The sequence below is a fragment of the Miniopterus schreibersii genome (assembly GCF_964146895.1).
Source record: "Miniopterus schreibersii genome assembly, chromosome: 19".
NCBI lineage: Eukaryota > Metazoa > Chordata > Mammalia > Chiroptera > Miniopteridae > Miniopterus > Miniopterus schreibersii.
This window is the reverse complement of record NC_138119.1, coordinates 16,898,182-16,911,225: the sequence shown is the minus strand read 5'-3', so window position 1 is coordinate 16,911,225 and position 13,044 is coordinate 16,898,182. Positions and strand designations below refer to the sequence as shown.

Genomic DNA, 13,044 nt, shown 5'->3' with positions numbered 1-13,044 from the left:
TGAAGAGAGGTCTTAACTTGAGAAATAGGTAACATCACACAAGGAAGTTTTGTAGAGAAGTGAGGAAGGAATTCTGAGGGAACCACTCATACTCCAGTGATGGGCAGAGAAGGAGACGCCCTCAAGAGAGGCACCAAGGAGTGGGCTGTCAGTCAGTGTAATACTTGGACAGTATGCCATTATAGAAGCCAAGGGGGGCAGCGTTTGCTGGAGTAAGTGGTCAACATTATTATTTTTTTTTAAATTGATTTCAAAGAGAGGAAGGGAGAGAGAAGGAGAAACATCAGTGATGAAAGAGAATCATCGATCGGCTGCCTCCTGCACACACACATACCCCCCACCCCCGGGATCAAGCCTACAACCTGGGCGTGCGCCCTGACTGGGAATCCAGCTGTGACCTCCAGGTTCAGGGGTTGATGCTCAACCACTGAGCAACACCACCGGCTGGACTGGTCAACATTATTAATGCTGTATAGAAAGAAGCAAGGTAAGGACTGAGCTGTGACCATTGAACTTCATAAGAAGGTTGTTGGTATGCCAATTAAAAGTCGTTTCAAAATAGTGGTTGGGAAAAAGTGGTAGTTTGAAACTGAAAGGTGAGGGAGTAGAAATAGAGTCTAGGAGGACAGTGATAGGGATCAAATTTTTTTAAAAAAATTTAAGGTTGGAGATAGAAATATGTTTTTTAGCTCCTCTAAAAAAGGATTGTAGTGTGCCTGTGGGGAAAGAAATAGTAAAGTGGAATAAGTTAAAGAAACAGAATATTAGTGCTGCTCCTTAAACTGTCTCAATTTTATTGGACTCCTCAGTCTATAGGTTAGTATTTAACAATCTGAAATAGAAATTTTGAGGCACAAGTTAGATTTTCTTTTCATTGTGAGCCTTTTCCCCTACATTCAAGATTATTGACCACTTGCCAATCAGATTTGTCATTGTGTCTCAAAATAACTTCTGGGTACAGGAGGAGCAAACTTCCTCTACAAAAAGGAGCCATTATTGTAGCAGGAGAACGATTTCAAGACGTGACCTGAAAAACTAAAGTCTTATTAAAATATTTGTCCTAGTCTTCAAAATTTACTCTTGAACCTTTTCTATGGGACTGAATTATCTTTATAATTTAGCAAAGAACCTTAATTAAGGGGACATCAATTTTTACAAAGGAAACATCCAGTTGCAGAAATTTGCATTTAATTTGAAAGGAGTTAACAAGATGACAGATGAATTAAAATGCCTAGTGTATTCCAAAATAGTCCTGATTTTGGTTATTAGTTCTCATTATGTCCTTGATGTTTGGATTACCACTAAATGGTGATGATATATTTATGTACTTGACAATATATAGTATATGTACTCTTCAGCAGAATATTAATGCAAAAACTGAAAGGAAATAATTCTTTGCTGTTTTGCTATAATGGATACGGTTTTTCTGCTTAGTATTTCACAGTCCTTTAAAGATGATACTTTTGAGTCTGGCCTTTTCTTTCTATAACTTCTTAATAACTGCTGATTGTCCTCTTCAGCACATTTGCATACGATGTATAACTTTGTTACATAGAGTAGAAACTGGAGCTTCAGACTATGTACACAAAGTTAGAGACTGTCATTCAGGTCTTAGAGTACTGTTTCAGCTTCAGATCAGGCAGCTTCCCCAAGAATGGGTTTATCTTTTTTACTGTTTCTTCTAACTTTGGTATTAAGTTGGAGGTAGCAATGTTTCTTTTTGTTACTCTGCACACTGGGAAAGTAAGCCACCTAAATGAACTCTTTGTAGCTTTCTTAACCCTTCTTTATCAAGTTTTTAAGGCCTCTTCCCCTCTAAATCAAAAGCCCTTCTCATCATACTTGTCCCAAGTATTTCTCCATTAATACTAAGATTAGCATATGAAATTATTTATATGTAGGATGTTGTACATAGTATAGGGTTACAATTCAATCTATATATTTTGGGAAGAGATAATTTTACAATCAAAACCGGGTTTTTCTTCACAGAGTATTATTCTTGGAAAAACCTTGCTCTTTCTCAAATATCTCAGACTACTATTTTATCTGTAAATTGATACTCTTCTGAGAACTGTAATACTGAATAGTACTATAATAATAAGCCTTCATTTACTTTTCTTTTTGTGTCTATTTCCTGCTTTTAGCTTTATTGTTCAAGATAGTTAAAACTTTTCTCTGGTGGTGCCCTGCATGTTGGTTGCTATGGAATGTTCCAGCGAAGTGGCAGGTTGAGGCAAGGCCAAGAATGAGTTAACTCATCTCATAGGGTAGGGTGGGTAGGAATAGATCATGATTGCCTTCTTGCAGACAGTAGGTTTTGTTTGATATATTTTTCTCACAGCGACTTATACTTCAGACTCACACAGAGCTGAGTTTTATTCTCAGCTCCACAATTTAGAGCTTCTGGCAAGTTATTTAATGCTGCAGCAGTTCATGAGTTACCTATAAAATGGGCCTAGTAACACTTCGGAGGAGTGACTGGCCCAGAGCAGATACTTTATGAATTTTAATTTCCATGTTTCTCCCTCTAAATCAGAGGTAGATAAGATGAACCTGTAATAGAGGAGATTGGTAATACATTTAAAAACAATTTTTAAAATGTCAGTTTGCAATATATGTGAATGAAATAGCCAAAGCAATATAATTATTTAATAGGGCTATTGCTGTGCTCATGGAACAATCTGAAGTGACTTTATATTTTTAAGTTACTACATTTAAAAATTTGAAAACTGCCCTAGCCGGTTTGGCTCAGTGGTTAGAGCATCGGCCCTCGGACTGAAAGGTCATGGGTTCGATTCCAGCAGAGGGCATTTATCTCAGTTGCAGGCTCCATCCCTGGCCCTGGTTGGGGCCTGTGCTGGAGGCAGCCAATCAATGTGTCCCTCTCACATTGATGTTTTTCTTTCTCTCTCTCTCCCACTCTCTCTGAAAAGCAATGGAAAAAATATCCTTGGGTGAGGATTAAAAAAATAAAATTAAAAATGTGAAAACTTTTTTATAAAAAGCATTTAATGACTATTTTAGCAGCTTTATTAAAGTATAATTTGCATACCATAAAGTTCACTTATTTTAAGTGCACAGTTCAGTGATTTTTAGTAAATTTACAGAATTGTGCAACTATCACCACAGTCCAATTTTAGAACATGTTCATCATCCCTAAATGTTCCCTCACCTTAATAACTATTAACTTTCATCCGTAAAGTGGCACAAATTATAGGATTTAAAAGTATCACTTTGGGAGTTAAGCCCATCTGAGTTTGAATCCTAGTCCTGCTATTACTAGCCTTGTGTCTTTGGGTACTCCTCTGTACTTTGATTTCTTTTTTTCTTTTTTTTTTTTTTTAGAGGTAGGGGAAGGGAAAGAGAGGGAGAGAGGGAGAGAGAGACATCGATGTGATGGGGAAGCCCTGACCAGGGATTGAACCCTCAACCCAGGTATGTGCCCTGATGGGGAATCGAACCCACAACCTTTCAGTGTATGAGATGCTGCTCCAACCAACTGAGCCACGCTGGCCAGGGTTGTACTTTGGTTTCTTTATCTTTAAAATGGAGATAATTACATTACATCATTGCTGTGAGCATTTAATTAATTAGGTGCTATGTATACAACACGGAAAATGCTAAAACACCTAACAAGTATTGGTTACTGGTGGAAGTTTGTATTGTGGTTTAGATTTATGGTAGATATTTAAATAAGAGAAGCATCTGAAAACACTCAGAATAACGCCTGACACATGGTTTGTTTTCAGAAAACCAAGCTCTGTTATGTATCATGTCTTAACGTGTTGTATCGTGTCATCATAAGTTTGTCTGTAGTAGCTCTTTAGCAGTTGCTTTAACCACAGTTAAACCTTTGAGGCTCACAACATATAGTTATTTGTTATTTTGCAGAGGCATGGATTTGAATTGAGTGGCTTCACAGCAGCCATGAGAGTTGGAGTTCGATATCTGCAGACTAGTTACTGAGTTGGTGGAATGAGTCATTGGTCTTATTTTTTAGTGTTTGTTGACATAATTTTCTTACTCGAAGATCTTTGTAAAAAAAAACAAAACTCTGAGAAAGGTCAAATGATAGTATTAATGATTCATTTTATTAATATAAATATTTAGAGATTTTTAAAAGTGTTGGTTTTTAACCAGAATTTAGAAGCTGGGATAAATTAGTGAAACATCAAATGTCAGAATCTGTACAGTAGCTCTAGTCAGTGACATGAGGAAGGCATGTAGCCAAATAAAAGTCTTTTAAATGTTTTCTTTAAGCACTCTTTCTGACGTAAAAATATGTATATTACTGAGGAAGTTATATGATATTTTTTAATATGGACCTTCAAGATGGACGGATTTCTATTTAATTATCATGTGTGTTCTGTATGGTCTATTATTTATCTACAGTAAAATCTCCAATTTTTGCTACTTACATAGGAGAGTAGACCTTATTTAAACTGATGGGAAAGTTAACCATTGCTCTCATAACACTGTGCATCAGTCACTTTTTTTAGATTTTTTTTTTTTTTTAATAAAGAGGACTCATCATTCATGCATTGTTTCTGAGTAGGAAGGTTCCAGTAGAATCACTTTCTAACAAGCTAGATTGAGGCTGAGCCCTAACACGTAATGATTTATCTACAGGCTTTTAGCACATGTACTTTAATTAACAGAATTATTTACCACCACCACCCTCCCTCCCCCCCCCCCCCCCCCCCCCCCGCCATAAAACCTTGCTCTGAGGAAGTTTAAAGAATTTAGATATTGGTATTTTAGTAATTTTATTTCATATGTTTACTCTTGGCTGAAAGAATGTTTATTACATTCACTAAGCCATATGTCCTGTGTGGTTTAGATATGTTTTTGTGGCTGAAGATGATGTAAACACTGCCTTTGAGAATCTTGGAGCTTGGAGTATGTTTGGAAAGGTGATTGGAGAAAGATATTTAAAGAATGAAGAAGACATTCTTCTTAGATCTAATAACTATAATTAATGACTCTGAGTCTCTAAAAAATCTTTATGTTTTTGTAATTCCTGAAATACAGTTATCAAAGAGTGACTTACTATTTGTAATCATCAGATTTCTCAGGCAAAGTCAAGCCTTTACAATACTGTTTTTCCCTTGATCTCTCAAACTTATCTTGATAGTCAAAGGAATGCTGCTATTTTTAGTACAGAATTTGGTGCTGATTCTGTATGTCTTTTCTATCAAATTTGTTATAGTTGTCTCTAAAAGCTGTTTTACTAGAAAATATAATAGTTTAGCAACTATATACCTCATTTTACTAGGTTAATAGAGATGGAAATGATATATAAAATTAATAAACTATGCTAGTTCTTTGAAACAGATAAATTATAACGTGTAAATATTTTTAATGAATTTTGGAAAGAGCTAAGTTTTCATGATTTGGTTATCCAAATGTGTTAAAGGGTCGGTTTAATAAGGAAAAATGTTTTGAATAGTCTTATAGTAATTTATCTTAGAAACAGCCTAAATTGTATTGTAAATGTACTGTAGCTTCTCGTATTTTTGTTCTTCAAAGTTATTTGCACTTATATAAATAATTCATGACTGTATACATTTTGTAAGTTGCCCAGCTGTGTGTTAAGTTTGTTAGATACCTTTCTAGATCTTTTCCTTCCATCCATTTACATCCATTAAAACCAAGACTAGTACGTAGGGTTTTCCCCAACACAAATTATATCATATGTATTGGTCTACAAGTTTCGTTTTGCATATTTAAGATACGTGCTAGAAATTTCTGGTAGGGTTTTATACATAAAGAAAATTTTTGTTAGACATAGGTGATGAGTTTTGTGATTTGGCTTTTATCCCCCATCAAAAATAGAGGATAGACAGTGAAATTTGATTATATATGGGTTCTGGTTAACTAGAATTATTCTATCATTCTTAAAGTTGGGGAATTTAAAAAAATCTTTTGAAGTAAATAGCTTTAACTATGTTCTAATACAACATACTATAGCAGTAAGTATAGGCTGTACCTGGGGCTTAAAGATATCTACTAGTAAATAAAACTCTAAAGAATATCTAAAACCCTTAAAAGTAAACCTTTAAAAAACCTACAGTCTTTTTTTTATTTCATTACCCATACCAAATTTGATGATAAAGTATTTTAAGGCAGTTTTTATTTTGAGCCAACTTGAGGGGTAACGTACACAGGAGTGTACATATCATAAGTGTAGAGCTTGATAAAACTTCACAGCTGAACAGATTCATGTAACTGGTGTACAGATAAAAAACAATATTATTAATGACCTCAAAAAGGCTAATTTTTAAATATAAAACAATCACAGATTTAGATAAACTTGAGAGACTTAGGTCCTCTATCTTTTAACTTTATTACTAACTTCATGTGTCACTTTAGGCAAGTTATTTCATCTTTCTGGGGTCTTATCCCTCATCTTTAAATTGAGGGACTGAGACTAGATGTTTTATTATGACTCTAATTATGTAAAAGTGTAAAAAGAGGGACTGGTGATATTAAATGTAGTATATAAGGTTGTAGGTAGTAGGATGAGAAGATACAGTTTAATGTAAAAAGGAAGATTCATTTTTTTTCTTTTTCTTTGTTTTCCAGGTTATATTTCACACTATGTGCTGACTGTACCTACAGAATCTATTAAAAAAAAAAAAGATAAACTTTTTTCAAAGATTTTGATTCCAGTGGAATCTTTGCTTTAGATATTGTGTGTGTGTGTGTTAGTGAATTGTAACTCCAGAAGCAATGCCTGTACAAGCTCCACAGTGGACGGATTTTCTTTCCTGCCCAATTTGCACTCAGACTTTTGATGAAACAATTCGAAAACCCATCAGTTTGGGTTGTGGCCATACTGTCTGCAAGATGTGCCTGAATAAGCTCCACCGCAAGGCTTGCCCGTTTGACCAGACCACTATCAATACAGACATTGAGCTCCTCCCCGTGAACTCAGCGTTGCTGCAGCTAGTGGGCGCTCAGGTATGATGGGTGACCGATTTAATTTCTGCCTGTGTGTTTTCCTTCTGAGACAAACCTGTCGAATTAAAATTGAGTAACATTGCCCTCTATTTAAATAGATAAATTCTGTTCAGTACTGTGCAAATCCTTTATTTCAGTGTGTTAGGGAACTTAGGGTAGTATCCAGTGTTCCTCAGTCCTAGTACAGTAGCCATGTTCTAATCTTGTGGTCTGACTTTCTTGACAATCTTAGCAATTAAGATCACTAGAGAAACTTAAGAAGTAAGTCACAAGGACCTCCTAATACTGAGGAAAATATTATTCATAAAACCATTGCATTTTACTTAATAAGAAAAGTGAAGCTGCTTCAGACAGTTTTACTTAGTAGATACTAACTGAAGTGGAAGATGAAGAGGGTGACAAAAAACTGTAACCCACAGCCTTTGGAACCATTTATCTAGAGTAGGAGCAAATATCCCTGGGCACCCATAAAATTAGTGCGGTAATTCTGAAAGTAAGACTCTGAAAGTTTTATGTCAGTATTCTCAAATTAGAGATCAGTGGTATCCTCCGGAGGCTTCACAAGGCCATGGGGGGCAGGTTTTTGAGAGCTAGATATGATTCCCTTAAATAATCCCTCACTAGATTAATTTGCATAGTGTGAACCCGAAAGTACCATCTGTTTACCATAATCATCCAAATAAATATACTGGAACTTTGGACCTAGCCCAGTCATATCTTCCTAAAAGCTATTTTAAGTAGAGAAAGTTAATATGTACATTGCCAACAATACTACAAAATATTTGTGAAAAGGGAAAGCACTGATTCTTTTTCTTTTCTTCCTGTACTTAGTTTTTTATTTCATAATCATTTTTCTTTTCATTTTGAAAATTCCAGTGTGACATTTTGGAAACATTTTAAAAAATAAACTTACTGGGAGGTAACAGTTTTAGAATGTAATATTTTAATAACAAATAACCAAGGTTTTCTTGTTTTTGTAAAGATATCTAAGGATGAACTGATTTTTTTTTTTTTTTTTTTTTTTTCTAAAAATGAGTAAGACTTTGTCATACCTTAACTGAAACAGCTAATGTTTGTGAAATTTGAGGATAGGATAATGTGTATTTTACTACAGAATAGCCACTATTTTAACCCTAAAGATTTCCATTTAAAAACTGTTAGAGCTAATAAATTACTTTCTGGGTGTGTTTTTTTAAATTTTTCTAAGTGCACATAAATTGCTTTGATAATATTCTTTTAATGAGAAAAATGTTTAAGTAACTTTTATTTAGTTCTCTAAGCCCTTGTGCAGGATACAAAATCAGCACACAAAAATCAGTTGCATATCTATGCACTAACAATGAACAGTCCAAAAGGAAATTTTTTAAAAATTCCACTTACAGTAGCATCAAAAAGAATAAAATACTTAGGAATAAACTTAGTGAAGGAGGTCATGAGAGACTTGAATCCTGAGAACTACAAAACATTGCTGAAATTTAAAAAGACGTAAATAAATGAAAAGACATCATGGATAGGCAAACTTCACATTAAGATGACAGTGCTATCCAAAGTAATCTACAGATGTAGTGTAAGCTTTATAAAAATCCCAAGGGTGGTTTTTCTTTTTGGAAATAGAAAAATTCATCCTAGAATTCATATGGAATCATAGGGGATCTCAAACAGCCAAACATTCTTGACAAAGAAGAACAAAGTTAGAAGAATCATACTTTCTGATTTTGAAACTGCAAAGCTACAGTGATCAAGAGAATGTGGTATTGTCATAAAGACATTTTTAGGTCAGCGGAATAGAATAGAGTTCAGAAATAAAACCACATGTATGGTCAGATGATTTTTGACAAGGTTGCCAAGACCATTCAATGGGGAAAGGGCAGTCTTTCCAACAAATGGTCCTGGGAAAACTCAGTATCCAAATGTAAAAGAATGAATTTGGACCTCTACTTCATACCATGTATAAAACTTGACTCAGAGTGGATCAAAAGGTAAATGTAGGAGCTAAAATTACAAAACTCTTAGAAGAAATACAGGCCTAGATATATCCATGACCTTGCAGTAGTTTTTCAGATAAGATACCAAAATCACAAGACAATAGATAAATTGAACTAAGTCAAAATTTAAAACTTTGTGCTTCAAAGGACATTGTCAAGAGAGTGAAAGAACAACCCACAGAATGGGAGAGAATAATTATAACATATATCTGGTAAGAAATTTGTATCTAGAATATTTAAAGAACCCTTACAACTTAATAAATAAGATCATAATTTAAAAATTGGCAAAGATCTGAACAGATACCTCACCAACGAAGATATACAGATGGCAGATGAACAAATAAGTGAGTTCAGCATCATTTGTCATTTGGAATTGCAAATTAAAACAAAGGTTCTACTACACAGAATACCTAAAATCCCAAACACTGACACCACCAAATGCTGGTGAGGATGTGGAGCAGCAGAAGCTCATTTATTCCTGGTGGGAATGCAAAATGGTGCAGCCACTTAGGAAGGAAATTATTGCATGATTCTCTGTTCTGTTTATATGAAATGTCTAAATAGATAAATCTGTAGAGACAGAAAATAGATTAGTTTTTTTCCTGGGACTGGTGGAAGTTGGGAAGAAATATGAGGGGGGCGTAGCAGTTAAAAGAATATGAAGTTCTTTAAGAATCCATAAATTTAGTGGGAATTTGATGTTACCAGTGTTAAAACAGCAGTGCATAAAATATATTCAAATATACTCAATAAAGCATTTGTTTAATTGATTAGTAAGCACTGAAGCAGACCTTTTCTTTTGACCTTGAGGTCCCTGAGCAGCAACCCATTACTTTGTGCAGTGGGGTTGAAGATACAAAGCATTATGAAGAAGCCAAGAAATGTGTAGAAGAATTAGCATTGTACCTGAAACCACTCAGCAGTGCTAGAGGTAAATTGGGTACAGTTATCAATACTAAGCAGATGTTTATTAAAATACTTTTATTACCATAAAAATTGTGGGCTGTAAATGAACGTTAATGAAATTTATTTATTGTAAACCAAACTCACTGATGCTAAATAATGTTATTAGAAACCGTATCAAAGAAAGTAATGAATGTAGAGTTTATGTGGTGTTGGAAACATTTGAATGAGCTGCAGAAATAAGTATAAGTATGAATGCATTAATGGTTTCAGAAGGGCTCTCTATCATTTGACTGTCTGAACTGTCTGTCTTCTATTCAGTTTTACATGGTGTGCTATAGGGGAGGTAATAAAATTGGAAGTTGCCATTACTGTCTTGTCATTACTGCTTGTTATTTCATTAGGAAGGTATGGGTAACCACTGTGAAATAACAAGACAAAACTGTTATAACCTCCAGATTCGGGTCTTACAAACTAATTATTATTGTCTGGCCTTTTCATCTTTATTTCTCTATGATTAAAATGAATAATGGTATATTTCATGTCATGAATGTTATATTTACATGAGGTAACAGCTTTTGTATACTTTTAAAAATGCTTCACTTGTGTAATTTTATTATTTTAAGCATAAGCATTCTAGTACAACCCGTAAGTCAATCAGCCCATCAGAGGTAGTTTTCCTGAACTCTAAAATTGCATCGTAAACCTAGGAATAACTTCTTCTCTTTTAAAGGAGTGGGTCTGAATAGCACTACTCAGAGTGTTCTGAGTCGCCCAATGCAGAGGAAGCTAGTGACTCTGGTCCACTGCCAACTAGTGGAAGAAGAAGGCAGGATTCGTGCCATGCGGGCAGCTCGATCTTTAGGTGAACGAACAGTTACAGAACTCATTCTGCAGCACCAGAATCCTCAGCAGCTCTCTTCTAATCTTTGGGCAGCAGTCAGAGCTCGGGGCTGCCAGTTCCTTGGACCAGGTATAGAATTAAATTTCATATTTACTACACTAGTAATTCTAAAAGTGTGGTATAGGAGCTACAAATATGTACAAAGGCTAGTTCATTGCATTTTCTATTGTTACTTGATAATCATAGCGTGGGTGATTCCATGTCAGTTTTTCACAGCACTTAACTTTTCCCTTAATGCTAGAACTTTGTTCATTTTTGATAGAAGTTCTTAAATGTATTAACTTCTTATCTGCTTTCTTAAATAAAATATACAGAGTGTAATACAAAAATGCCCCCCAAAAGGTTGAAAAGGATAACTGCGACTATTATTGCATTGCCTATTTAAGTGATACCTGCAAAAATTATTGAATATTGCCCTTCTAATAAGTGAATTTATCTTATCCCTGCAAATGATAAATTTTGGTTTTGCCCAACTTTTCCTAGCAATGCAGGAGGAAGCTCTAAAGCTGGTTCTTCTGGCCTTAGAAGATGGTTCTGCTTTGTCAAGAAAAGTATTGGTTCTCTTTGTGGTGCAAAGGTTGGAGCCACGGTTTCCTCAAGCCTCTAAAACTAGCATTGGGCATGTTGTCCAACTCCTATATAGAGCCTCCTGCTTCAAGGTATGAACCTCTGTTACATTTTATTTAAAGGAAACATTGTCCTTTCCCTAAACAAGTAGTAAAACTTTTGAGTTTAATAAAGTTGTATGTATTTTTTCAGAAAATCCAGTAATTTTTCTTTTAAAGAATATAGATGGTTTCCTAGTAAATCTTTTCATATTAAACTTGTATGTTAGTTAGATAGTGAATAACATAGATCAAACTGAGGCTTATAGATTTTTGCATTTGGAGAGACTAATAAGCGGTGTCAGTTTTCCACCAAGACTGCAAGGAGAATTGGTCTGGATAGAGAGAGTCATTGAAGGAGGAAATAAGGTGTATTTGGCTATTCTGATATGATTCTAGAGATTTTGACATTTGTAAAAGGGAAAATGTTTTATTGGTAAAATGGTGTGCTCCATTTTAATCTTGCTGTTGTTACTAAAAGAAATGTTTGTTACATTAAAATTATTTGAGTGTCATCCCATGTACCAGAAGGTGGCTGGTTCAGTTCCGGGCCATGCCAGTAGGGGGCGTGCAGGAGGCAGCCCATTGATATTTCTCTCTAATCGATGTTTCTGTCTCTCTCTCTCTTCCTCTCTGTGAAATCAGTAAAAACATTTGAAAAAAAATGATCTGTTATCCATAGATGTTCTTACAAAGTATAAACCCATTTCATTCCTTACCTGACTCACGATGGGATTATGTGTATCTTGTTAGGTCACCAAACGTGATGAAGACTCTTCTTTGATGCAGCTGAAAGAAGAATTTAGGACCTATGAAGCTCTGCGGCGAGAGCATGACTCCCAGATAGTGCAGATTGCTATGGAAGCAGGCTTACGAATTGCACCTGACCAGTGGTCCTCTTTGCTTTATGGAGACCAGTCTCATAAATCTCATATGCAGTCCATTATTGACAAGGTACACCCTTTGTTATTCCTTACTTCTTGGACTAATCTGGAGTTTTGGTGATTCATGATTCTCTGTAGTTGGGTGTCATTTCATAACTGGTCACATCGTAATACCAGTTTGTTAATACAAAGAATTTTAAAAACTGAGGTGTAATTGACATTTTTCATATAATATTTTATCAGTGTTTTAATGCTTTATCGAGCACGCACTTGCTCATTCTTTGAGAGGCTCCTATCTCTTTATATCATTACCTTTCTCCCTTCTTTTATTGTTCTCTGAGTTTTGTTCACTGTTTGTTAAACCCATTTCCTAAATGGATTTATTGTCTACCTGTAGCAGACGTTTAATGGTTTGGAAGATGTACACATTGAGGTTTCATATCATTCTCAGTGAGAAAAATTTCACATAAGTTACCAACCATTCTAAGTTTGAGCAAATTTTCAATAAACTTATTTCTACTTTCTGTTGTTTGTTATGACAAAAAGATCACTACAGTACACATGAATTTTAGGTCAGGCTTCATTATTTATTTTTTACTCTAAGAGTTATTTTTAATTCTCTTAAAAGTGGAGCATACTAAAAAATCCCACAAAACTGGAGCATACCATAAATGTGTTGTGATTCAGTATGAAATATATGAAAGCACTGTAAAAAAGCCTAAAAGTGCCATGTAAATATACTATGTTCAATAATAGTATTTAAGTTTTACTATTTTACCTTACATACTTATAACCATAGA

General features: G+C 34.8%; 1 protein-coding gene across 11 annotated transcripts in view; it reads left to right on the top strand.

Annotated features, from left to right (window-relative positions):
* The window catches only part of RC3H1 (ring finger and CCCH-type domains 1), a 54,173-nt gene that overhangs the window by 14,538 nt on the left and 26,591 nt on the right, over window positions 1–13,044 (top strand). For 7 of the 11 annotated variants that reach the window (XM_081121355.1, XM_081121357.1, XM_081121351.1 and 4 more), the window contains exons 2-6: window positions 6,586–6,963; window positions 9,759–9,879; window positions 10,585–10,824; window positions 11,239–11,414; window positions 12,114–12,314. In XM_081121355.1, the coding sequence (XP_080977481.1) occupies window positions 6,733–6,963; window positions 9,759–9,879; window positions 10,585–10,824; window positions 11,239–11,414; window positions 12,114–12,314 (969 nt within the window). In that variant the 5' untranslated portion in view covers window positions 6,586–6,732. Of the gene's footprint in view, window positions 1–6,585; window positions 6,964–9,758; window positions 9,880–10,584; window positions 10,825–11,238; window positions 11,415–12,113; window positions 12,315–13,044 lie in introns of those variants that run through there. The other 4 variants (XM_081121352.1, XM_081121350.1, XM_081121348.1 and 1 more) reach the window with 1 other exon arrangement.